The sequence below is a fragment of the Pundamilia nyererei genome, unplaced genomic scaffold (assembly GCF_000239375.1).
Source record: "Pundamilia nyererei isolate P.nyererei 1_Seehausen unplaced genomic scaffold, PunNye1.0 scaffold00249, whole genome shotgun sequence".
In the NCBI taxonomy this organism is placed as follows: Eukaryota; Metazoa; Chordata; class Actinopteri; order Cichliformes; family Cichlidae; genus Pundamilia; species Pundamilia nyererei.
The window spans coordinates 695,073-721,908 of record NW_005187650.1 but is presented as its reverse complement, the minus strand read 5'-3'; the positions used below and the strand labels follow the sequence as shown (position 1 = coordinate 721,908).

The 26,836-nt window shown below is 39.6% G+C and overlaps 1 protein-coding gene across 2 annotated transcripts in view; it reads left to right on the top strand.

Moving 5' to 3' along the window:
* The window catches only part of gabra3 (gamma-aminobutyric acid type A receptor subunit alpha3), a 103,756-nt gene that overhangs the window by 9,028 nt on the left and 67,892 nt on the right, over positions 1–26,836 (top strand). For both annotated transcript variants that reach the window (XM_005749572.1, XM_005749571.1), the window contains exon 2: positions 20,651–20,748. In XM_005749572.1, the coding sequence (XP_005749629.1) occupies positions 20,666–20,748 (83 nt within the window). In that variant the 5' untranslated portion in view covers positions 20,651–20,665. The remainder of the gene's footprint in view (positions 1–20,650; positions 20,749–26,836) is intronic.

The window sequence follows — 26,836 nt, the reverse complement described above, 5'->3', positions numbered from 1 at the left end:
AGCTACTTTGGTGTTAATGAAATTAAAAACATGTCCACTAGAGGGGCAACAATGAAATAATCACAAAACAGAAATAGTTTTAAAGGTGGAGGCCATTGACATTTTTTCCCTCCACATCTTTTTTGACTGTTCAGACTGTTCTAGTTTTGCACTTGGCTAGGGTCAGTGTAACTACCGGTGGCATAAGGTGATGCCTGGACCGTACAGAGGCTCTACAGGTAGTCTGGCACAATACATGCCATCACCAGAAGGTTTGGTGTGGCTCCCAGCGAAGTCTCAAGAACATGGAAGCGATTCCAGGAGACAGACAGTTACTCTAGGAGAGCTGGACAGAAGGTCCTTAACCCATCAGCAGGACTGGAATCTGCTCCTTTGTACAAAAAGGAACAGGATGAGCACTGTCAGAGCCCTACGCAACAATGTCCAGCAGACCATTGATGTAAATGTGTCTGACAAAAAAAAATCACAAACATGGTGACTTGAGGGCACAACATCCTCCATTGGTTTCTGTGCTCTCTGCCCAGCATCCTGACGCTCAATTAGCATTCGCCAGAAAATACAAGAACTGACAGGCCCACCATTGGTGCCCTGTTCTTTTCACAGATAAATGCAGGTTCACCCTGAGCACATGTGACAGACAAAAAAGGGTCCAGAGAGGACGTGGTAACATGACCGGTTTGATGGTGGGACAGTGGTAGTGTGGGAAGGTATATCCATGAAGGGACACAGACCTCTATAGGCTGGGCCACAGCCCTGTGACTGCCATTACATTTTGGGATGTAATCTTGGATCCACTGTCAGTCCCTACACATCCTACCTGGTGCTCTGGGTCCCGGGGTCCTCCTGGTACACGACAGTGCCTGCCCTCTTATGGTGAGTGCAAACAGTTCCTGGAATGGATACCATTGACTAGCCACCAGGCTCACCTGTCCTCAATCCAAAGAACACCTCTGACACATTATGTTTTATTGCCATGAAGTTCTATGAATCACATACTCCAGTGAGCCAAAAGCATCCATATCTAATGTGCTGTTGACCTTTCACATGCTTCCATGTGAAAGGTCAACACGCTGCCTAAGTCTGGACTGAAAAGAGCTCTAAAGGTGCACTGTGTTATCTGGCATCAAGACTGAAGCTACAGAACCTTTTGAGGTCTGTCTTTCCTCGTCATTGTGAATACCAATGCCTATGAACAAGCCCATAACCTCCATAACATACTTCTCCTTTTTGCCAGGTCCTTCCCACACAGTAACCACAGATATACTGGCTATTTTGAGTCATCTAGTCAATCATTAATGTATCGCCTCACCGGTTCTCTCTACCCACAGCTTGCTGTATATTGTAGATTTTAATGCAGAATGTTTATGTTTTTTTAATCTGCATTTTCAAATTTCAGACCTTTTGAGCTATCCTCTTCATATTTATTAACTGACTATAGTTTCGTAATTATTATTGAAACAAAGGCTTCGTCTCTTATTCTATACATTTGTGTATTACACAAGTATTTGGATGACATGACATGCTTATTCAGATGTTAGTCAGGTTTATTACATTTTCAGTAGAAAAAAAATGAGGATGAAGTGAAATTGGAAGCTTGCGTATCATAAAAAAGAATGCCGTCTTTTTCTCTTAATATTGCCTGTTCCTGCCCTCATGAGCTCACTCCTATTTTTTATTTTTTTTTATGTAGTTGACTTGAATTTTACCTGCAACACACACACACACAATAAACTGGAACGGCCCAGTGGTCTGTGTTTAGTGTTGTGTGACGAGTTACGGTCAGAGTTTTCAAGAAGTAAGTCTAAAAGTTTTCAATTATGGATGAGGAAAGCAGGAAAAAAAAGCAGGGGAGCTTTAGTGAATACAAACTCACTGGAAGCCATTGTTGGGAGTTTTGCTGGCCTTGAAGTCTATTCAGAGAGAGGGCACAAAAATAAATTGTATGTACTCAAGATGCACGTCAATTCAAATGCAGCTACTGAGCTATAATTTAAAAAATGCCAAGTAATCAATGCTTACAATTATTGTTTGCCACTTGACTAATTGATTGAATGTTTCTGTGCTTAGCTGGATTTTTCTATTGATGGGTAAATACCACTTTGCAGCAAATGTTTTTTAAGTACTTTTCATGATAAAAGGCTGCTTTTGTGAATTAGATTGCTCAGTGTTGAAAGCAAAAGACTAAAGCGGTGTGACCTTACACGGACTGACTGCAGTAAGCTGCAGTAACCAAATAATGCAGGCAGGCAGGAAGGAGCGGAAAATCACGCTCAATCACGATATCGTTTTTGTTGCGATGGGTTTTTTGAGTGTTATTAAGAATTACACGAAAAAGCTATATTTTATTTTGATGATGTTAGGTAATGTAGACAGAAATAGCGGTGTTTTATACTGTCATTTTCCATAATGCTGATAGTACGATTACTATGTATATCTCAGGTGCATTCTGTGAAGCAGATGAACTTTGAAACATTTACATCTTTGAACTGATAGACGAGTGAAAAGATTAGTCATTGTGAGCGGTGCCTCGGGAATTGGAAGCACTCACAGCTTTGCTGGGAACATTGGCTGCTGTTTATTTTAAGACCAGACTGTAACCTCACAAGTTTACTTTCTATCAGAAAGAAAGAAAAGAAGGCAACCATACAAGTCAGGAAATTACGACCATGGTGCTGTCCAAGATTTATGAAGCTGGCGAAAAACGTTGTTCTTTTTTTGTTTTAGTTAGTTGTGTATATTTTGGGGCCCTGAATAAAGCAAGAGTACAAGGAGTCTTCTTTCTGTATGAAAAAATATATATAAGCCTTTTTTTAAAACAGGTTAGCTGTTACTTCTGTTAAGATTAAAGTCCCAGTCAAAGATTATGAAGTGTAGTGATGTTATATGTGATAACTGAGCCCTGTGTAGATGTCCTTGGTGTGCATTAGATAAGTTCTTTTCCAGGACCATTAAAGCCAGTGTTCTTCATGAATTACTTGTATCTGTTATTTAAGTTACATGTTTCAAAGTCAGGATAACTATCTTCTAGTCAGTTGCCATAGCTACATTAACCTCTGGTTTTATCCTAAAACTAAATTCAAGTGATCTAGGCCACATGTAAATTAATGGATGCTTTCTACCTTTGTAACCACAATAATAGTCAACTGTGTGTGTCCAGACTGAAGGTGCTGGAGCCCAACAGTCCACCACTCCATTTGTGCTTGAAATAGTGTAGCTTGAACCATGTTCTACTGAGTCGCATTCACCACAGCTGCAGTCACACTTGTTGTTGTTGTTGTTGTTGTGTTCATCGCAGCCTCTGCCCAACCAGCAAACTCCACCAGAGTGATAACTTGCTGCTCCAGCAGTCAAAGCTGCCGTGATCACAAAATCACCCTCATCAGTTTGCCAGCTTGCGTGGCAGCAGCCTGCACTTACGCCTTCCACAGAAACTCAGTCGCACTTGCCACAGTTGGACTAATGCAGTGACAATCTCAAGCATCCAGATGCACCAAGATGATGTTTTTGGTGAGGTACAGTCAGGGTTGTGCTCACCCCTTGCTGCGTTCAGCATCATTCTCGCCAGAGACGTGCTTACCTCAGCCACAATCGGTCGTGCTCACTGGAGTGCTACTCAGCCTGAGCAGCTGGCGTTATACTCTACATGAGACCGAGCAGCCATAGTCGGAGTCACACTTGCCAGAGGCACCCTCACAGCTGCCATCATTCACACTAAGTGGGATCCTACTGGCCACACAAAAAGCGCCAGTAAACAGCTCATCCACAGAGACTCACAGCAGGGCCCAAAGCAGATCGCAGCTCTGTTCAGATTCACACGCACCTCATCCAGCTGAAGAGAAAAACAGTTATTATCCAGTCCGGGTGAAGACAACATGGAGTGGTAGGGGACACTGGAAATGCTGCGAATAACTTGCTGTACATGCGTTTGTGCACTGTAGCAATGTCTCTGGATCAAAGTTGTCTTTCCATCCATCTGTGTGGTGTAATAAGAAGGCAATGAAACTCAGTGTGCAACTTTAGATTTGTGGGATCCACATTTGCAACGTAAGGCCTTTTTTTGATGCAGCGCATCTGCTCTTGAGATAAGATTTGCTATTTCTTGCAAGCCTGATGTACTCCATGGAAGAACACCATCAGTAATATCTCTCTGTGTCATATGGAGAAATGGGTGGCCAGCTCTTGCCTATGGCAGAGCCAGAGCCTACATAATGTATTCGGCTGACTGACGATAAGTCTAAATACGAATTGCCTATTTAAAATTCAGTCCGATGACGGTGCTTGTTAAATACATTACCATTTGAAATAATATTCTTCTTGCTCACTTGGGTAATCTGTATCAGATTAAGGTAATTATTCAGGTTTCAGTGGAAATTGTTGAATTTTTAAGATTGCATTTTTCTGCAAATACTCATCAAGGTAAAGCGTTGTGACTGATGTTTTATTCCTTTCTTATTTTATAATTAATTCTTTGCAAGATATTAATAGACTTTCTCTAATGTTAAAAATGCTCTTTTCAAATTGAAATTTAGGTCGATCTTAACTGGAACAACAGATCACATTCAATTTATTTCCGCAAATGAAACAACTGTCTCGCCTTTGAAACTATCCCCATTCACTCTGCTGCACATTTATATTGTGTATTGTTATATAATACATCCTTGAATCCTTACAGTATATCCTTGTTTAGGTAGGATACAAAAACAAGAACTCATATTTAACACAATTTAGCACTAAGTGGCAAAGACAAGCCTGTAGAGCTTCAAGGTGAACTGCTGCATGGATTTTTGATTTATGGTTCAAATTATTCTGTTGGGCCAGTATAGTGCGTGTACTGAACTCTCCTGCTCTTTGTATGGCTATTACCTGGGAGTGAAACCTTGCATTCCAATTACAGTTGGGCTATATAGCTGTCATTCATGTTAGTAATGACTATAGCTTCTACTTACTCTGAATCCTAACCCTGCCTGTGAGTACTTTCCCTTTCAGTATGATCGATGATACTCTTAAGTTACAAGACTTAGCTCTCAAAAATTATTTTAAAAAACAAAGAAGAGTGGGATTTAATTTGTAAACCTTGCTATGTATGTTCCAAATTGATCTTCTTTTCATTGCAGAAGTCAGTATTTACCTTGAGGTCTATCTCGATATTGGATTCACCACGACCATCTGTCTTTGGCATCTAAATTTGATGACTCAATATAATAATTCAGCTCTATTACGTCATAGCTTTAGCACAGTTTTTCGGACTTGATCCTGAGGACGGGGCATGTACGCTTTCAAAATTTTTGGCAACCAGTTCAATAGACATTTAGCTCCAAATCACAAATGCCAACCTCATGTTTGTGCTTTAGGATTTGTAAGTCATTAGAGTTCATCGTCCGTACAAAATTTGCTCTTTTGACTTGCTGCTGCTGTAGAGGAAATGTCAGAAGATGTGTAAAGTCAGCCTCGCTCCTCTGGGAACACAAATGCCTGTCCAGTATTTCACGTCAATCCATCGGACAGTTATTGAAATATTCTGGTCTGGTCGGGAGCAGCAAATTGTCTGACAAACTGACGCTGCCGCACCGAAAACCCTGCAGCTAGCAGTGAAGAATCCCTGACATGTTAATGCACGGACCGTCTTTCCTACAATAGTGATTCAAAGTGACATACAGAGCATTTGATTGATGGCAATGACATGGAAGACCCACTGGAGAACGAACAGCCCGAGTCGTGTTTTTGCACTCATGCACCTGAAAACATGGAAAGAACCACACAACTCTACGGACAAAATGAAGTTGGACAGATATTTGCGCTGTGCCCTGCTTCTTCAGACCCTGTTTAACTGATGACTTTGGGGGACTATCTGTCAGTCTTATGAATGGTCTTTTATGTTGAAATATTAATGCTGTTGCATTTTCCAGACTCACTTTATGTCCTAGAAAGCTTTGATGTAAGTCAGGGTGCACTAGGTTAATGGACCAACAAATAAATGATTCTGCAGTGGTAACAGACAACTTGTCAGTATTGCTGTCTAAAAGACCAGGTCACGTCCTCTTTTAAAACACCCAGTCGTATTAGGCTCATAAGTAGGCACCTTTCCTTACATAACTAGTCAACTTAATGCTGTCTGAATTTCATTTAGCCTTTGCAGGCTAGGGCCTCTCTCTAGTGAGTGCAAGCCTGTCCAAGACTCACTCTTGTTTCACTTTCCCTCTTCACCTTCTTTGTCTCCTTAGATAATGAGGTTCTTTTTCACAGGTACACCAGTTGTTCCACTAGCTGCTATTTAAGCTACCAAACAAAGCCTACAGAGTAAAATAAAAGCACTTACCTCTTCGTGTTTGTGCATCTCAGTCTTCATTTCCCCAGGTATGTAAAACAGGCTGGTGTAAAAGACTTAAAGCCAAGTCTAAATGCAGGCGATGTCATTATTTTATAGCCATTAGACTGGACAATCCACGTTTATTGTTATAATTAAAAATAAAGCAGAAAAGTTTCCTAGGTGGCACATTGTGACTCGTTTTAGGTGTCGGTGATAGTGACCGTATGATTTCTTTTAACCTTTTTGCGGCAACCAGGCCGTGGGTGACGTTCAGCCCTTCACCAATTAGTAAAGCACACCTAGCTCGGCAAAATGAAATCCGCTGTGATGTGACGGCAGATTAAAGTAATGGTTCATTAGTGTTTCAGAATGTATTGAAGTAGCACTTGGAAAAAGCATTTTGCATAGTGCCTGAAAACTTCAATATGGTATGGATGGTACAGCTCATTAACAAAACTAGACGGTGTGAAAGTGTGAGAGGCTGAGCTGCTGTTGCTCCTGGCCTCATCTTAAAATTGTCTTGTTAGCCGTATACTTTATTGGATGTGAAAGATAAAAATTAACAGGATTGTGAGCTACTCTGTACAGAGTGATTCCTTGTTCATGATTTATTGTGTTCTGGCTTGCAGCCATTGCTCTTTTGGGAAGCGTATTCGATGGAGCTGTGACTTGGCATCTGACGGTGAACAACTGACTGTTCATAGCTGAGTAATGGATATTCTTTCCTCGAAAGCCTTTTACAGATAATTATTCTGAGTTCATAACATGACCATGTGATTAATCTGATTTCTTCGAATCTTTGATGACAGCTGTTGGCATGGTAATTTTTAATATGGGTTATGGAGAAGAAAAATGAACTTGGATTCATTGTGAAATTTCTTTCAGTGATGAAAGCCTTGAAAGCATCCCCTCCAGGTACCAAGTGTGTTGAGGCTGCTGTGAAATCCAACACTTTAGACGGTAATAAGGTGAGCGAGCGCTGTCTCAATGTATCTGTATCTACTTGTTTTTCGATTTCATTTTCCCCTGAATTTATTGGCAAAGGACCGCGATAAAAGGATTGGTTTGCTCCAACAATCAGACATCGGCGAGGTGCTTAAGAAAATGTATCAAGCGAGCAGCCAGCAGGTTAATCATATAACAATTACTGCCATCCAAACAAGTGGAGCATGCTGTGACATGAATAATGCAGGTTATCCCCACCCCAGGCCAGTTAGCAGGGTGCATCGTCACCTAAATCTGATTTCTCACGTGATAATTTAAATGCAAATAGATTTATAGTAACGAAACTGGGTCCAGACTTTGAGCCTTATTGCTTATTTTTATTAGCCCAGAGTTGCCTCAGGGCAATTTATCTTCTACCGTATACGTTATCTTCCCCATTTCATTATATCTGAATTCACATGTCCTTTCTCTCTGGCGAGCCAGTACATGGCGTATCTATTGCACGCTTTGCCAGGCAACGCTCATTTGTATTCCCATAGCAATGTCACTGTTAACTGATTGGCTAAACATGTCTCACTGTGTTCAGCCTCAGTTCTGTGCAGCAGCATCAATATAGCTTCAGAGTAAGATGACGGCAAATCTATCAGTCCGGCTTTCACGTACATCTAAAGAGACATGTTCTTTTTTCTTACTGCACCGTCAATAATGGCTTCTGCAAGGATGTTTTAATTGAAGTAGAAGACGTACACAGTCTCAGATGTGGACTGCCACCATGATGAAATTGGTTCCTCCATTTTTGCGACTGGACCATTTTTTAAAATTTAGAAATATGTAGGGGAAAAGAAAAGGCAGCATTTAAAATAAAGCATTTACACACAAAAAACAGATGATCAAAGTGTCTCCAGCCTAATAGAAATCTACCATTAGTGGGGGAACTCTGTAAACAGTCAATACTTTAAACTGTTCATCTTCTCAATCCTTTCCTTCTGGTGCCTACTTCTTCTGATTGTCAGCCAATTTGATTCGCCTCCTACTGGGCAAAGACTTTGTTCCAGCTGTAATCATAATCCATTGAGGAGATGCAGAACTTGTCACAGTCTGAACTGGGATATTAATTTCCCTCCATGTGGGGACCTGCTTTGCTGGCCATGTAATGCTTTCAGCTTTGAAGGAATTTTGCCTGCTTAAGCTGTGTGAAAATACTCCATTTGACATCTATTTTCTGCTAAGAATATATTTGTGCTAATGGTCAGAGAAAAAACATCTCTTATTTACAATGAGCAGCACATTTAAAGCTTGCGTGTTTTCGTTTCCAGTAGCATGCAAAAAATTTGTGGCTTTTATTAGGAACTATTAACGATCCAAATGTGGTACTTTCGATGTCTGTTAGTAGATCTAAAATTTGTGCCTCAGACAAAATCTTCTTTTTTTCATCTTGATAAATTAATGCTCAAGGAAATATTAGTTGACAATCAGTCTTCTAGTGATCAAAACATGTAGCATTTCATGCATTTTTGAAAGGACACCAGATGGAAATTTCATTTCTTTATGTGATCTAAAGTTATTTTTTCTCTTAAACAACCTCTGATCTTGGACAAACAGGGACTTGGTTTCGTTATCCCAAAAAGCTTTGTGAAGACTTTTTTCTATTTATTTTATGATGGTGTTAAAACTGCATTAGCAGAAAATTACTTGATTGCTTCTCAACAGCTGACAGCTGGGATAGGCCTCTCCGCAACCCTGAATCGGCTAAGTGGTTAAGAAGATGAATGGCTGGATGGATGACTGATTAACTTTTTCTGTCATTCATATTTTTCTATTATTCACACAAAGCATTTACATCCTCAACGATACCATAGAGGACAGAAATATTTTGCCTTTTGTAAAAAGTAAAAAACATAAACAGATTCTGGACAACATGGCGATAAATATATCTGTGATAGAGCAGACGTATCAGTGAGATTCTATCAAAGGTGCAGAATGGAAATGTCAAGACTCAAGGTCTTCATTCTGGATTGTTCAGGCTTTGAGCTGCACGCAGTGTAACAAGGCCAGCGTTAACGCATGTGCACAGGTGGTCAGTGCTAGAAAAGGTAATGCTCTTCACCAGGAGTCCTTGATGAACTCTGACAGATTACACCTACGAGGCAGCCACCCTGTCTCCGGTTTAACATCTGCTTTCCAGTTTTTCAAGCTGTGGCGGCGCTGACTTGTGTGCAGAGCCGCACTAGTTTAGTTATAATTGTAAAAGTCGCACTGATTTACATGATTATTCTATTTATCTGATGAAATCTCTTCCTCCCAGCAGAGTAATGAATGTTATTGCAGGCAAAATTGCCCCATTACAGTATCCTTATAATCATGTTTGATTTCAGCATTTATTTTCTCAGCTCCACTCTTATAATAGGAATTACTTTTACAAATAATTGATAGCGACTGGAAAATATTGTGAATAATGGGATGCTCTCTATGAGATATTAGCTTTCTTCACTTTGCTGGGTTAGAGTGGGAATGCATTTTGTTGAGCTCTGTTGGAATCAAATTCCAGCCATTTCTTTATTGTATGCTTTGCAGATTTAATAAATGGATCTCAAATATAGTCGACTCAGCAGTATTTATAGAGAAGCTGTGCTCCATGTGTGCAAATGTGCTCAACTGGGTAAGCTTTATGCTACAGATCTTTCCCATTTGTAGCTTGACAGGTGAGAACTTTTGATGGTGTATAGAAATATTGAATCAAGGTGTTAGCCAAATCGGCTTTATTCAGACCGAAGGGACTGTTGGATCAATCTGGCTGTGAATGTATTCTGCTCTCTCACTCTTACATGTGAAAGGGGAAGTAAAAATGGGTCGTAATTGATCAAACTGGCCGGGGAGCGGCCTTATATGGCTCACTGGTGCATTTGAACAGTGCGGTAGCTGCAAGTATGTACAGGAATTTGCACTTTCTCTCACTGTTTTATCACTTGTTTCCTCGAGAGAAGCTAAATCCCATGAAAGCTTTGCCTTGTGGAATATCAAATCTCATTTGATGTCACATGCACGTACTGTCACCACACTGTGTACATTTTATTTCCGAAAAAGTTTCGAGTACTCTCTGAACATCAAATGACAAAGGTTTAAGGGCTGTGACAGTGTTTTGCTTTCAACCACTTTGGTCTCATTTTTTTGGAAGCCAGATATCTGTTTTTCCCTCTCTGCTGTCATGTAAATGTGTGCGCTCGGCATGAAAAGTCCAAATCCGTCTCTATAAAAATAACTCCCTCTGTTATATATTTTTTATTATGTCCTTTATGCTAATAAACCACTGATGTCATACATTTTTCTGGCCCTGTTAACATTCAGTCAGGAGAGGATGTTTCCTTAAGTAGATCTCGGTAAAAGCAGGAAGTGAGAGACTTCGATTCCTGCCAAGTTCAGCACTAATAAAACCTCTTCGAAGTCACTTCGCTTTATATTCAGACACGATTAAATATGTTTAGCTTTCATTAAACTGGACCATCAGGCCACTTTAGCTGTTTCACGCTATAATTTTATCATTCCTTTCACCACTTGTGAACAACTCTGCAAATGAGTCAGCCAAGCCTTAGCAGTGAGATGGAAATAACTGAATGAAATATATCGTTCTCTCTCCTCCCTAAAAACAGCAACATAGACTTATTGTCATGTGGCGCTGTGTTCATAATGGATTCATTTTACTCTCATTACATGTCTGTGAGGAAGAAACCCAAATCTTGACAAATTATCTCTGGCGTAACATAATCGTGATGGGTCCCAGTAGAAACTGTTTTGCCTTGCAGCCCAATGCATTGATCATTTGGTTGAGAACAGTCTGATGATCATTATATCACACACAGTCCCAAAGCAGAGAGGAAAATCGTGCTTCTTCCCTTATTAGAGCTCCACCTGTCTGCTTTGTAGAAGGAATCGTTTACAATGGTGGTTCCCAGACTTTTTTATTTGTCAGACATGGCCACAGACAGATGAACTCACTCCACGTTCCAAATAGGTTATTATGAACTGGACCACATATCATTAATACACATAATACATCATTTCCTAGGAATTAATAAAGCATTCTGATTCTGATTGCACAGCAAAGTTTACTCTCAAGCATTTTATGGTTTTTATTTTTGTTTTTCCAGTTCACAATATCTAATAAAGTTTCACATTTTGCATTTAGCTGGATTCATACTCTCAAGCCACTTTACCGTTATTAATAGCAAATAATAACCAAAACCCATTTTTCACTGTTCACTGTACTTTTTCAACCATTCATTATATTTTGCAAATACAGTTAATCGTTATTTAGTATTTTAGCTGCCAAAAGAGCATAAATGTTTGAAAATTTTACCATTAATATTTCAAATGACCACGCTGTTTCAGCTCTTATTTAAGCTAAAGCTTTGAACTATTTATCAAGTTATTTTTGCTAACTTTCCAACTTTCTACTAGCAGTTGCTATTTGAATTCCTTATCCAGGAGGCTACATTAAGCTACTTAAACACCTGTTGTTTACTTTAAGCTATTTTAGCTGTTCATTTATTTTCTTAATAGCTCAGTCACACTACAGCAAAAGTACGTTGGCAGCCTCCTTTCAACTTTGAAAACAGTCACAGACTGAAAGTGAGTGCAGACTTGGTCCCCATTTCCAGAGCAACCATTTCAAAGGCAACAAGATCGTGAGTTCATTGCACCTGGTGATATCAGCAGTTGATAACCACTTAATGTTGTCCCTGGTCTGACTGTAGGGAGTTATTTCAGCAAACCAATCGATGTGTTTTTTCTTGATCTTTTCTAATTATTGTTCATGTTTGTATTCATGTTATTACCAATGACATGATTGTTTTGTTTCATTACTTTAGGACTGTTTTATTTAGTCAATGATCTGTTTCAAGAGAAAGAAACGTATTCAGTTTCAGTACTTGTGCTTTCTTACGACTCTAAATCTGTGGGTTTCTCTGTATTAACTACACTGAATGAAGCTATTTTCAATTCCTAACTTGTCACTCGGTTTTGCAGCTGGGAGTAGCTCCGCATGAATGTACGCTTTTAATTCTCTGTGCTTTAATATGATTTTAGACAAACCCCACGATATTAATGTGTCCTGCTATCCTGAACACTAGTGATTCCCTCAACTTTGAAGCAATGAGTCTTTTTTGATGTATGTTGTAAATAATAGACTGCTGGTAGATGCACAGTGCATAATCATTGCATCAAAGCAAATATGACAGGATTTGGGGCTATTTTTAGTTAACAGCCACATGGATTAGATAGCTATAGAGCTGTGCCCTGAATTCAACAATTACTGGAGTGATTGGTATTTATTGGCTGATTAGATTTCCTGTTTTTATTAAATGTTCCTCGTCGTCCCGGCTGTGCAGTAGCTGCAGCGGTAGTATTTTGCACACCGTGAAATGGCCTGTATAATACCTTCAGTTTGAATTTCACTTTCTTTTATGTTCCAACTGGCAGTGTAACTACGAACAATAAACAAATTTGTCTCAGAGTGACATTTCGCTTGTAGGAAACTAGGCCCTGACACTTTTTATTTTACCACCTATTATCACTCAGCATAGTTGCCCATTCAGATAATTCACCTCCTTTGCGTCAAAGGCATTTACAGCCTTTAATTCTGTAAAATGTGATTGCATTATTCATAACATATGCTTTTATCCCCAGGAAAAAAATAGACTGACAGCAGAATTGAAAACAAATGTTAGAAGAGCAGGAAACAGAAAGTGGTTTAGGTCTACTGTCACTTTAGGCGAGCTATTTTTAATTTGCCAACAAAAGCACCATGTCTTTATTCCCCCTCCTTCGTTTTCTCTTTTTCAAGCCCAATCTGAGCCCCAGGGACGGCTGGAGCCCTCATTTACATGACAGGTATTGGTAAATCTGGTGCAGAATTGTATACAGTGAATAGAAGCCAGCCTTTTAGTGCCTGTTTGCCTTTTTTATTGGAAAGGACTTAAGGACACTTAATAAGAGTGATGTCTCGTATGCTTTCTAGATGAATTAACAGATAGATTATGGAGTTTATGGGCTGACTAATGAAAATAATTAGGTCATCTTTTTTTTTTTTTTTACGTAGTCATTTGAAATAGTCAATATTCTGTATTTTCATCTTTTTAACTAGAAAATACTTTTTCAGCCACAAATTACAAAGACTACTTGTGGTGAAACCGTGTTATGACTGAGCCTAAGGGCACAGAAATGTCTACATATTTTCAAAAGATTTATTCACCCCGGACATTTGAAGCCTTAAAGATGACACATATGCAGTGATGAGTATGAGTGGAAGTGACTCGAATAGGTGGTAATATATGTCAGGAAATTAGCAATGCAATTTTCAGACAGACGTTAGAAGACAAGGAAATGATACCTCTGGTACCAGAGGGCATCAAGTAGCTTTTATGGGAACATAAAATCTTTAATGGCTAACGAGCCAGGATTATTTTTAACAAAAACACAGCGCAGAAGGGAATGAAAGAGAGAGGCAGAGCCTGGAAACCGAATGTGATGTGTGCAAAGAATAAAACAAAATCTTGCATGGCAGACTGCAGCTTTCTGTTTGACCAGCATTTCTTAAGCACAAGATTGGTATAATTTGACACTGGGTCTTGGCATGGCCTCAAGCATGACATGTGTTGAAATGATTAAAAGTAGCATTTCAGCTGATTTGCATGAACCATGCTCAATTCAAATGGCTACATTTACAATTCACCTCCTAATGTGGCTGCTCAAGTAACCCAGTTTTAGGTGAATTCATGTGAAATAATGAGAGTGCTCTTGAATTCTGGTTCAGTTGTCCTGATAAGATTATGTGATAGGTGGGCATGGAAACATGTTCAGATCCCATCTCTTTCTTCTTTAAAGAGACCATCAGGATTGCGTTTCCATGTTAGAAAAAAGCCCCACTGTAATATTTCTCATTCAAAGGTATACGTGATGCTTTATTTAACAATGACAGCCACTGGTTTGTAACAGAGACAGTAAGCATACATCGATTAGGCATATATGACCACCTTCCTAATATTGTTTTTGGTCCCCCTTTTGCTGCCCTGAGAAGTCGAAGCATAAACTCTACTAGACCACTGGAGGTGTGCTGTGGTATCTGGCACAAAGATGTTAGTAACAGATCCTTTAAGTCCTGTAAGTTTCAAGGTGGGGCATCTTGTCATCTTAATAGGATTGAGATCTGGGGAATTTGGAGGCCAAGTCAACACCTCAGACTCTTTGTTGTGCTCCTCAGACAATCCCTGAGCCATTCTTGCTTTGTGGCAATGCTAGTGCAAGGTGTTCCTCAGGTAAGCGATGCAGCTGGCGATCCACATGATGTTCTTTCATTTCTCCAGGGGTCACTTCTGATGCTCGTGCTTATTGTTGGCGTTTTCGTCACTGGACAGAGGTCATATAGGCACCCTGTTTGGTCTGCAGTCTCTTCTGCAGGCAACAAACTGTATTCTGACATCTTTCTATCAGACCAGCAGCTTTTGCAGGTCTTCAGCAATTTGAGGTAGTGTAGCTCATTTATTGGACTGGACCACACGGATCTGCCTTTGCTCCACATGTGCATCGGTGAGTCTTGGTCTCCCATGACCCTGTCGCTATTCCTACCTTGGACCACGTTTGATAGATACTGACCACTGCAGACCGGGGACATCCCACAAGAGCTGCAGTGCTACTTATCAAACAGTTTGTTCATTGCAGTTTGCATTGTGATGCGGTCTTAGCTATTTAATCTGACAAGGAAATTGTGAAGGCTTGTCCTAAATGCCACCAGCAGCAACACTGAGGCATCTCTTTATTTGCTACTTCGGGTCTTGGAAAAATTTAGGTGACAAACTGCCAAGAAGCATCAAAGACTGTTTAAAATAATTGCCAATTCTCGCAAGCACAGCTGCCAGTATAAAGACTTAAAGTAGATGTGGATCTTGGCTTATCTTGGTGCTTAGCTACTTCAGTCAATATTAAGACACCCTTATTGAAACGGCTTCACCTCAGCTCCATCGCAGATATAGTGTAGGAAGATAGTCACAGGTTGGAACACTGTTAATGCGACTGCATGTTTGAACACCAGCCCGAGTTGTATTTTTGCATCCACTCATTTGTTTACTCCTCCTGTAATGATCAGTGCTCTAAGGTAACATAGAGATCAGTGATTCCCCTGAGGAAAGGGTTTGATCTTCTCTCTGTACGGTGGCAATGGAGAGGGAGGGCTGAATCTCACAAAAGCATGATGAAAGCCTTGAAATTGCCACACGCCTGCTTCACGTGTGTGCGTGCATTCATGTGACTGCGTGACTGCTGTACCTCAGTCATCGGGCTTCTTGTTTCTCATCTTCTCAGTGTTTTCAGACTGCATTCAGTAGCAGCGTTGCCAATTTTTGAATGCATTCATTTTTAATGCAAGGTAATACCTTTCTGTAAATTGCCCCGCTTCTTATTAGCTGCATTATTAATGACAGTTTTAATTTTAAGATAGCAGTTGTTCTGCATCATAAAGAGAGCGCATATACTGTATAAGGGAAACTGTTTTATGTAGGTGCATGTACTAATCTGTTTGTTTGAGTGCAACAGCAAATGCAGAAGATCCTAACATGAAGCAACAAACTGAACATGTGTGTCATGCAGTGAGTGGTAATAATAGCTTGTATGTTTTCAGCATCATTTGTTTTGAGAATATGTATTTAGAATTTTATGAATTTAGTTTCAGTTTAGCTGTAGGTAATAGTTACATAGACATGAAGGCATAAATAAAGGGTCGTTTTTTTACTCTAGCCTAACAGCTGTGGAAAGAGTCACAGTATGTGCGTGATTTCACTATGAAGTTGCGTTTATATAGTGTATATGATGTCCCTCACAGACAGGCCCAGAGAGAAGAGATCTCCATTTTTGAGCTTTTATTTACATGCATATCCAAGTCCTTTATTTGGTTTTTGGATGCAGTTCTTTAGTTGTTGTTCTGGGTTCTTTTCTGACCTCCCGATGGGTCGTGAATGTGCTCTTAGATTAATTTTGGTAGGCCAGCCACTCTTGCAAAGGTTCACCACTATTTTAAGTTCTCCATTTGTGATAACGGCTCTTACTGTGGTTTGCTGAGGTCCCGTGACCTTAGAAATGGCTTTATAACCACAGATGATGTCTTTGTTTCCCATCTGTTCCTGAGTTCCTTTAGGCCGTGGTACGATCTGTTTCTTTTTGAGATCTTTAAGCCAGCTTCACTTTGTGAGGCTGTTTAAGTGATTTCTTGATTCCACATGTGTAGCAGTAATCAAACCTGGGTGTGGCTGCTGAAACTGAACTCAGCTTTCCAAAAACGAATTTACTAATCACAGTTACAGTTACTTTTTCAGGTAGATTTGGATGGACTTCTTCCTCCTTTATAAATAAAATCATCATTTGAAGACTGCATTTTGAAACAATGTATAAGAAATATGAACAAATCTAAGAAATTAACAGGGGACAAAATCATTTTCACGTCATTGTACATTTCTAGTTTGTGCTGTGTTAAACACTATGGATAAATATACTTAGACATGTCCTTGTAAAATTGATGTTTGGACATTTTTACAGCAGAATTAATGGGCCTGCTCATTCTGGAAACCATGTGTTTATATACTGTTAATCCAATTATGAACTATTACTTTCAATATCTGCCACCAAAGACATTCATGACAAACAATAAAACAATGAATTGAATTTTAACTAAGCACATGCATCACTTCTTTGTCTACAGATGGGCTTGAGCCCAATAATATCATTCCAGCCAGGTCTCAAATCATAAAGTAAATTGGATGTGGAGTAAGGGATAAAAAAGACATTCAGAAAATTAAATGAATGTTACTGTTGCGATAATAGAATTTCAGTCAATAACAATTCTTGATAAAGTGAAGCATTGTTGCAAACAATTTGCAAAGACTTGAAACCTGAGTTGAGTGTTAAACTCTGTTCTCTGTCGTGTTGCACACCTGCAGAACAAGTAGAATATAAACCTGTGGTGGCAAAACAACAAACTAACAAACTGTCTTTGATAATTACCACAGCAGTCTTTATCTAAACCTCATCACATTTTCCGGCAGATTATTTTAAAGCAAGTTTCTAACCAGTGCATGTTGCGTGTTCACAGCTGAGCCTATGGAGCTACATTTTAAACTTTGCTGAAGTCAGGAAGATGATGTGACTTCACTGCAGAACCCAAGGGAGGAAGATGAAGGAGAGGATGAAGGCTGCCACAGAGCCGTTTAGGTTATCCTCTCATGCACACAATGTCTTGAAGACTTTTTTCCCCATCCTGTGCCCCACTTAGACTGGCAGCCACAGTTTTACTGCATGGCCTGAGTTCTTCTCCCAGATAGCCAAAACCCTTGGGCAACCATTAATTAGCGCACAGTATGCAAAGTTGTTTATATAGCCTATGCATGCTTGTTAAAGAGATAAGGTCTAATCATTAATTAAACTAAAGTATATATTAAGTACTAAACCATGCAGTTTACAATAAGCATGTGCTTAAAGGGATTCTGAAGGCTGTATAAACAGTATTATTACTGACTATTGTAGTCAAATAATTATGTAGAAAAAATAATTATTACTGGTTACAATTTCAGTTCCATAAGTGTACATCTTTAGCAAAGAGTCGTGCCTTATTTCATTGTCTGGTGTGCTAACCAGGCTCGTTTTGGATCAGCAAACGGAAACTCAGAGGGGACTGTTTCCAGCACGGAAGAAAATGAAGTCTTTGCTGATGGGGAACAGCTGTCTGTGTTCTTACTCTGTGCACCAGTAAGCTGAAGTTTTGTGTGGTTGGTGCATTAAACTGCAAAACTTCTGCAAGGTTACACATGTATACAAAGAGTGTCTTTTGAGATCACCTGCTGATGCAAGGAGATGCAAAATGCAAAAATACTGTGAAATCTAACTGTTTTTGACACATTTGTCTTCATTGCTGTTCTGTTTTTGTGGTGATGCAAAAGAACCTTATAAGCCCATGTCATTTCAAATCACTAGTGTCCTAAAAGAAATTCTCTATTATGATAAGAAAATAAAGGCGCAGAATAAATGAAGCCAGCTCTCGTAAATAAGTCAGGCCATCCCCGTTAAGCACAGAGGAAATTTATACACATTGCTTTTCTGAGTATTATTTGGACAATGTGTCATTTTTTTCTTCCACACTGATCATTTAAACACTGAGTGGACATAAAGAGTCTTTTGATTTTAACCCACATAATAGACAGACTCACAGGATTATGTGTTTAAGACTGAAAAACACCATAAATACCATGAATATAACTTATCGAGCACAGGCGAACAGGCAGGTTATTGTTGAGGCTTTGGTGAGTAATTTAAAAGAAAAGCAGTCTTAGGTTTGGTTTGATCAGTAATCAATTCTGTACTTACAGTTGCAAGAAAAACTTTGAACTTTTCACATTTTCGCTGAACAAATTGTAATGATTCAAAAGGCAGGCTGGGAAAAATAAGTGAACCTTTGTGCTAAAGCTATTTAAAGTCAGGCATTCAAATTAAGGAGATGAGATTAGAAGTGTAAGTTTTAGAGGTGCCCTGCCCTGTGAATTCAGCCATGCAAAACCCAGTTGCTGAGTCTGCTTTTCTTGAGAAAGAATGACTCGTGCAGCCATGCTTCAATCACGAACGCTCTCATCGCACCTTAGAAGAAGCTGGAAATCCTCCAAAAGCATTTCTAAAGACTTTGGTGTTTCTTTATCCACAATAAGAAAAGCTGTCAACAAATGGATGAAATTCAGTAGAGCTACTCTCCATAGGTGTGGGCGTCCTACTAAGAGCACACCAAGAGCACACTGTGTAATTTTAAAAGCGTAACAGAAAGAATAGAAAGAATAAACACCTGCAGAAATCTCTACAACTTGCTAAAACATTTGTTCACAGTAGAATCAGTCAATTGCTATTACAAACCTAAAGAAAATATTTTTGCTTGTTGGTGTCGATTGTTGGTGCATCGCATGCAAGAATTTTAAGGAGATTTGGGTTTGTGTCCAAATTGCAAGACAAGCTTTGTCAGTTTAGAAGTATCTTCTCTATTTTCTCAATTTTGCCTCAAGAGCCTTTCTGAAAAGATCAGACAAAAGAGTTCTCCTAAGTGGCCCTCATCAAATACATTCGCTGCTATCGTTTTGTTTTTTGGAGTGGGGGAAAAAGGAGACTTTGCGCACCGACATCAAGAACTAGCCCCAACTGTGAGGCAAGGTGGAGGGAGCAACTTGGTTTGGAGCTGCTTTTTGACCTCAAGGGCTGAACAGTTTGCAATAGACTGTAAAGTAAATTGAATTAAACAGTGTTACAGTGTTACAGAAGTATGTCAGGGCAGTCTGGGACCTACAAATAAAGAAAACCCAAGGCACACAAATAAAGAACCGAATAGTTGAGAAAGAATGGAATTCAGACCAAGACTCCTGAACATAATCCAACTTAGATATTGGAGCATCACCTATGGTAATTCACGTTAATAGAACCTCTGTCACCTAGAATCCATAGTTTTGGGTCCAGTTCAATTTGGATCCCCATTACCCCTGAGATTATTTGAATGGCCCGTCTGCAAAATTCTTCTATCACTGCGCAATTCCACAGCATGTACTGTATAGGAGATTGCCATCTGTGACCTTACATCTCAAGCATCTGGGGCAATAATTACTATCAATTTTATGTCGTATGTAAGGGGTCTAATATATCCTATGAAATATGTTAAATTGCATTTGCCTGTTCCAATAAGTGGTGCCACTCTACCTCTTCATAGACATAGCCCAGGTCTGTTTTAAAGAGGGCTGTTTAATCATTAAAAGGTTTAAAAAACATTATTATCCGGAGCTTTTAAACCGCTACAAGAAAACACTGATGAGGACGGTTTCTACTAAAAGAGGTTCTGAGTTACTATATTTAGTCCAGTTGTTTGTGTTATTTCATCATAGTGTAGTCATGTTGTTTGTTTATAATCGTGACTTAGATCGGACAACATTTTGTGAGTAATACATTCAGAAGTCTGAGTAATTCAGAATCACATTTATTGGCCAAGTATGTGCACAAATACAGGGGATTGGGCCTTGTTATTTTCTTTGCTCTCAATGTATTTTGCAGAGTAGACAGACTAGAACAGCATCCATCTATCCATTCTCTTCCGCTTGTTCAATTCGGGATCGCGGGGGGCTTGGAGTCTATCCCAGCTACCATAGGGAGAAAGGGCTGGATACAGCCTGGACAGGTCGCAATAACAACATGTATAGCATATTTATATTGATATGTGCAGTGGTGCAGAGTGCGAAGATGAAATAAATTATGGAATAAATAAGGAATGGAAAACTGGATATTTTGGTTGAGTCTCCAAACATAACACCATCCACTTATGTCTCCTCTTTCCTTCTGCAGACCTGCGCAGAGACTATGGCTGCTGCACGTTGGAAGCCTCAGTCAGTGGATATTGGCTTTTGGCTCCTCCTGTTCCTCAGCCTCATTCCTGAATGCAGGTACACAAAAATATATATGTCACGCTGTAATGCCCATTCAAGTTCAGTACTCGGGTGTCTGCTGCTGATGTGGGGGTTTTTTAGGACCTGTTTGATCAGGCTCGCTTCTGCAGCCTAACCAACCTTTTTATTTGCATGGAAAATTTAAGAAATGTATGAAATTAGAATCTTAGTTGTGACTGTCAGATGCAATAACTGTAATGCTGTATGGATTACTGAACCACCTATACATTGCACCTGCTCTGCCATGGGAACCCATGCCATGAAGCTCCCGTTGCACAGTTTTTGTGTTAACACCAGAGGAGATTTGTTACTCTGCACTTATTCCGTCCGCAGAGCATTGGCAACTTGTTGAGTCTTCATTTAATTTTCCGTGGTCTGAGTTGCTGTGGTTCCTAAATGCTTCCATTTTGCAATACTACCACTTTGAGATTGTAGTGGAACATCCAGGAAGGCAGAAATTTCACAAAGTGAATGTTGCAACAGTGGCATCATATTACAGCACCCCGCTTGAGTTCAATGAGTTCTTCAGAGCGACTCATTCTTTCCCAAATATTTTTACAGTAAAGGCAGACTGCAAGGCCAGATGCTCAGTTTATTCACCTGTGACAGTGGGACTGAAAACACCTGAATTGAGATGTTAAGAATTATGGCTCAATTCTTGTGTATATAGTTCTGCAAGAGCTTAATAATTCAGTGTATAGAGAAAAACTCATCTTCTTTTGTTCTTGCACATATTGAAGTTTTTGTACCCAAGGACCTCAGTGCACTGTGACTCTTAAAATAGAATACATGACATGTGTCCTCAAGAACAGAACAGACATAAAGTGAGTTATCCTCCCATCTAAATGCACCTAGTGCTGTCTTCACCACTCGTCTAAATTTCACTGACTGCTGAGTTAATTTGCGTTGTGCAGCACAACATAGCTATGATTGTCCATTCACAGCATTTTCACTCCTGCATCCTGTGCATATTTTTTCAGGCTGCGTGTTACGAGTCAGCGAAAAAAGAAAACTCCAGCATGTCTAGGAGTCATTTTAATCATACTCCTTGTAATTTCAAACGCAGAGATTGCACAGGTTGCCTTGTTTGCATTGTTGATAAGGTAGGATGTTATGGCAGGGAGACGCGACGGAGTGTAAATCACTTTAAGATTTTACACGCTAGGAAAGGCTTGCCGAACCTGGAAGAAAGCCGGTCGGGGAAGGAAATCAGAACACTGTGACAGGGATTAGCCCAGTTTGCTTTGTCACTGTGCCACTTGGCTCTTCTTGCTTATTAGGAGCACACAGTGCTTGTAATTACATATATTAAATAGAAATGTGTGACCAGGGGAAGGTGCTGGCCAAGCCTGGCAAGACATCATTTTACAAGAACCTGTGCCCTGGTCTTAAAGTAGCTTTCAATTCAGCCAGGTTCATACAGTGTATGTAGATCAACAGATCTTTAGTCAGTGATGAACACAGACTAAACTGACTGAAAAAGTGTCCAGACATATAAGACAGAACTTAACTCTAACAGTCAGCTGCACTTGTGCCACATTGTTGTATTTATAAAAAAAAGTTTGACATTTATCTAAATAGATGCAGCAGAACCAGAGGCAAATTACTTTATTTAAGACATTCTTCTTCTTCATGAAGCTCTGGAGCCTACTTCTTTCAGCCGGCCCAAACACACACGCATGCACACAGTTCTTATTTTGCAAACTTATTGTCTCCAGTAAACAGTGTCTCAGTGACTTCACTGAACGTTTTTCACAGCTGATCTCTGGAGGTGTCACACTACCTCGAGCTAGAGTTTGCATCAAAATCTGTATCCGTACCATAACTCAGTCAAACAGGAGCACGCCGGCGTAACACACATTTTTAGAAAGAGTGTTACCTTTTCTTCTCGAGGTTTTGACTAAACTCCCCTGGTCTTAGAAAACAAGGTGTTCCCTTCATCTGCAGTACTTGGCTAAGACTGATCTAATTTTAAGGTTTACTTCAGTTTAAAAGCATCTGGTGATGGCAGCCATATCTCTATGATCCAAAAGCTCAGGCTGCAGACTGTGCTAACGTTTAGTTTCTAACATATCTGATATGAGAGCACATATCCCTTGCATGGCCATCTGGCTTTGAGCACAGCAGCCCTACCCACATGCTGCTGCAGCACTGCCCGAGCAGTCAGAGAAAGTTTTAATGCATGTGCCTGATGTGACACGTGACAGGGACTCACTAAAAATCATCTTCCAGTTATTTCAGACGCAATGTAGCACAGCAGTCTCTGCTTAAAACATTTTTCTTTGGTTTAACTTGTACTACATGAGGCTTCACATTTGCTTATTTGAATAAAGACTTTTTTATGTGTTGCCTCTCCTGAAATCTAAACCTAAACTGAAAAATGGATTTTTTTGGCATCTGAAAGTAAAAGTATATTTTAATTGTCCATCAAACTTTGGGTATAATCCTCAAACCATGAGCTTGCACATGCTCCCAGAATATCTGCATATCAGCAAAGCTGTTTCTCTCTGAGAACTGCCACCTCCCTGATGCCCACTGATGCTATCAACAAGCTCCAAATCGGCTTTACTACAGTTGAAGCAGGAGACTTTCCTAATGGATTAAGGTGTAACGGACAAATCCTCTATATAAGGATCTGTCATTCTGCACATCAACAAATTTCCCCACCCCACACTGAAAGTCAGGGCATGATTAAGCTGTTATTCCCAGCAATCCATGGACCACATATAAATGAGAAGTCTGCATAATGGCGAAGGTCCATCAGTCCTTCAGCTTGCCTCGCTTCCACTCTGCCTTCCACTTATACAGTCGACGCTTAACAAGTGTCGACAGTCAGGCCATCTTGTTGTCTGTTTTGTTTGTAATCTATTGCCAAGCTTCTGGATAACATGGCACATAATCAATAGCTATAAGAATGAAAGTGCTATATGTACACTTTGCCTGTATATTGGCTCTGAAGTTGCCCGGGCTCTGCTGGCTTTGTAAGCTCATCCCACATGAATTATTTACAGCAGGGCAGAGAGGGGCATCACTTTGAGAAGTGACCAGGTCAACAGTTAACATTCTGTTTCAGTGGTGTTGTCAAGGTTAATGTTTCACGGGTCTGGACAAGGGTAAGGTATTCATGGCGGAACTGCTTTCCTGATTGAATGACCAGCCAAATAGTTTCTCAGAGGAGTCAAAAGAAATAGAAAGTCAGAGGTTTGAGAATCTACTTAATGTCAAATCATAGGTTACCTGTCAAGATTTGCCAATTGTATACACCGCGTTTCCTTTCTAATTTGATTTAATTAGTTGGCTGATCAGTTATTTTGGCTTAGCCAGTGTTATAGGGGCCTCAATCATTTGAACAATTGAGTCACTGGTCAAGTGGTCAAAGAGCACACACACACACACACACACACAGAGATCTTTTTTCAATCAAGTTTTTCATTCAACATTAACGTCCTTTTTCACATTCAGGGGATTTTTTTTAGTTTGTTTGTTAAGCAACTTAACACTGACCTATGAGCCATTCAAGTTTCGACCATAAAAAGGCACTTATGGGATGAAACAGTGTTGTGTCTACACATAATAGAAAACTTGGCAAAGAACCAATGACGTCTCAGGCACTTTTTACCTGAAGCCTTTTTGCAACACACAAGTTCTTTTCCAATTTCTTTAGCTGAAGCTTTAAAAAGGGGAAAAATAGCAGAGTTTGACATGAAGTAGTAATTCTGCACCAAGCTGATTCCCAGAAGTTGATTTATCTCAGCATGATATGCAGTGCATCCTCCAAAAATATGAGGAAACTGAACAAATGGAGGACAAACAAGTGTCAGGCCAAAAAAACACAATGTACAGCAGATAAACGGTATCTGAAAGTCATGTTGTTAAGAAATATGAAAAATTCAAGTCTGAAATAGATGGTACAATAAATGGACTGGTCCTTTTAAAACACATTTCTACTCTAGCTGAGTAATCAAAGCGCTTTATACAGCTTGCGTCATTCACAGAAGTTCTTTTTATCTAACATTCACACTCCGATGGATGCATAGACGAACATTTTGGGGTAAGCATCTTGCCTCCAGGAATACTTCGCATGTAGACTTGAGCAGGCAGGGATTAAACCAGCAACCTTCCAATTAGTAGATGACCTGTTCTACCTCCTGAGCTACAGCCACCAATAGTACTTGACAGGTGTAACTTGGCCTTCTGCAGATCCATCTAACATGCAGAAAAAACCTCATCAAAAGTAGTCTCGGGGGAAGGGTGGCTGTCAAGAAGCCATACTTAAGGAAAGGAAGCAGGGAAAAAATGTATGATAAATTATACAAGAACTAAACTGACAGACAGTGACAGAGGTCTTATGGAGTGATGACTCCAAATTTGAACCTTTTGGTTTAAAATCATTGTCAAAATATGTGGAGGAGGTCAAAAGAGAGGTACAAAAGTGAGTGTCTACAGCTGTAATAGATGTTGAATACAGATTTAGATACAATACATGCTCAGTCATGACAATGATCGCAAACATACTGCCAATGCACTAAAAGCATAGATACATAGATAGAAAAACACACAGTGGATCATCTAGATGGAGAACAGAACAAAAAGCACACAGCATCCAAAGACGAGTTTTGAATGTCCTTCTAGAAGCCTGGGGAACTATTCCTGAAAATCTCTTCACCTAGTTCCAGTTTTCCTAGCAAAATCTAAAAAAATAAGGCGTGGCTCAAGAGGGAGAGAGAGAAAATTGCAGGGGCAGGGCTGTAGGTCACTTGGACCACAAACCAGCTCAACCACAAACCGTGCCAAACTGGGTCCTTTAAGAGCACCAGCAAGACGCTAATATAGAACTGAACAGGGATCATGGACAAAATATACAGTTAGATCAGGTACAGCATGAAAGGGAAAAAATTTTATTGGTCCGTGCTCTAATTACTTTGAAGTTTCAGTCAATTTTATATTGATATACTGAAGATCTGGTCAATAATGTTCCAAGCAACCAATTAGCTGACATCCCCGGCAGGCATGAATCAAAATGAAGACAGAATAGATTTCCCAGTGTCTGTGCAGCTGGGTGTTAGACACAGACCGCTCATTCCTGAAAATGCACAAATGTTGAAAATAATGTGTGATCCTTGTTAAAATGGCCCCTCAGATATTACCAGTTTATAAACTTGTTGGATTCAATTTTGCTTTTGTTGTTTTAACATAACTCTGTGGGTTCTGTTCCTTTCTTTTTGGGAAAAGCTCTGACTCACTTTCAGTGGAGCACAATCATTTTCAGTGCATCCCATATTTTTTGCCACCAGCAACATCCACCCCCGACCCCTTCTGAAGTTGAGTCTGAGTCAGTAAAGCTATGGATAAACAAGCCGTACAGATTAAAATACTTAAACGTAGCGGTGCCTTTGAAATTGTCACGCCGACTCCAGTGTTGTGAACAAAAGATTGCAATAGGTTTTCATGGACTATATAGACGTAGATATACAAAAAAAAGTGTATAAAAACGTTTTTTTACATCTTATGAGCTAATTTGTATTTTTCATCAAGTGATATGCATCAAAGTTTATTTTTTAGATCATCATCATAACTGCATCTGTGAACTCTGTTCCTCAGAGTACATGGGCTGTTTCAGTTTGAAAGTGATTTTTGTTTTTTTTGTTTAGTTATTTTTTATTTTATTTTATTTTACTCTTCATCTAAAAACACAGTAGAAGTATTACAGTTTACATACTGAATTACACATTATTTGCTTGAAATTTAACAAGCAAACAGGTTCAAATAGCTGTTTGGTCAACAGCCAAAGACTTTATAGAAGAAGAGCAGCTTTAGGGTTTGACTACCAGGGGAGAAGTATGTGGAAGTCAAAGGGAAAAATTTTACTGAAAAAAAAATATACCTAATGCAAAGAATGGTTTATGGTGAACGAGGCAGGAATAAATAGCAATCGGGAGAAATACATATAGACAAAACAAGAGAAATGCAAACAAGACAGGAGGAGCTGGCGATGGCCTCCAGGGATGGCAGAGGGCTTTCTTTACCAGGGCATTTATAATGAGAGGAGATTGAACCTGTCTGTGCCTCCTGAAGTCCATTATGA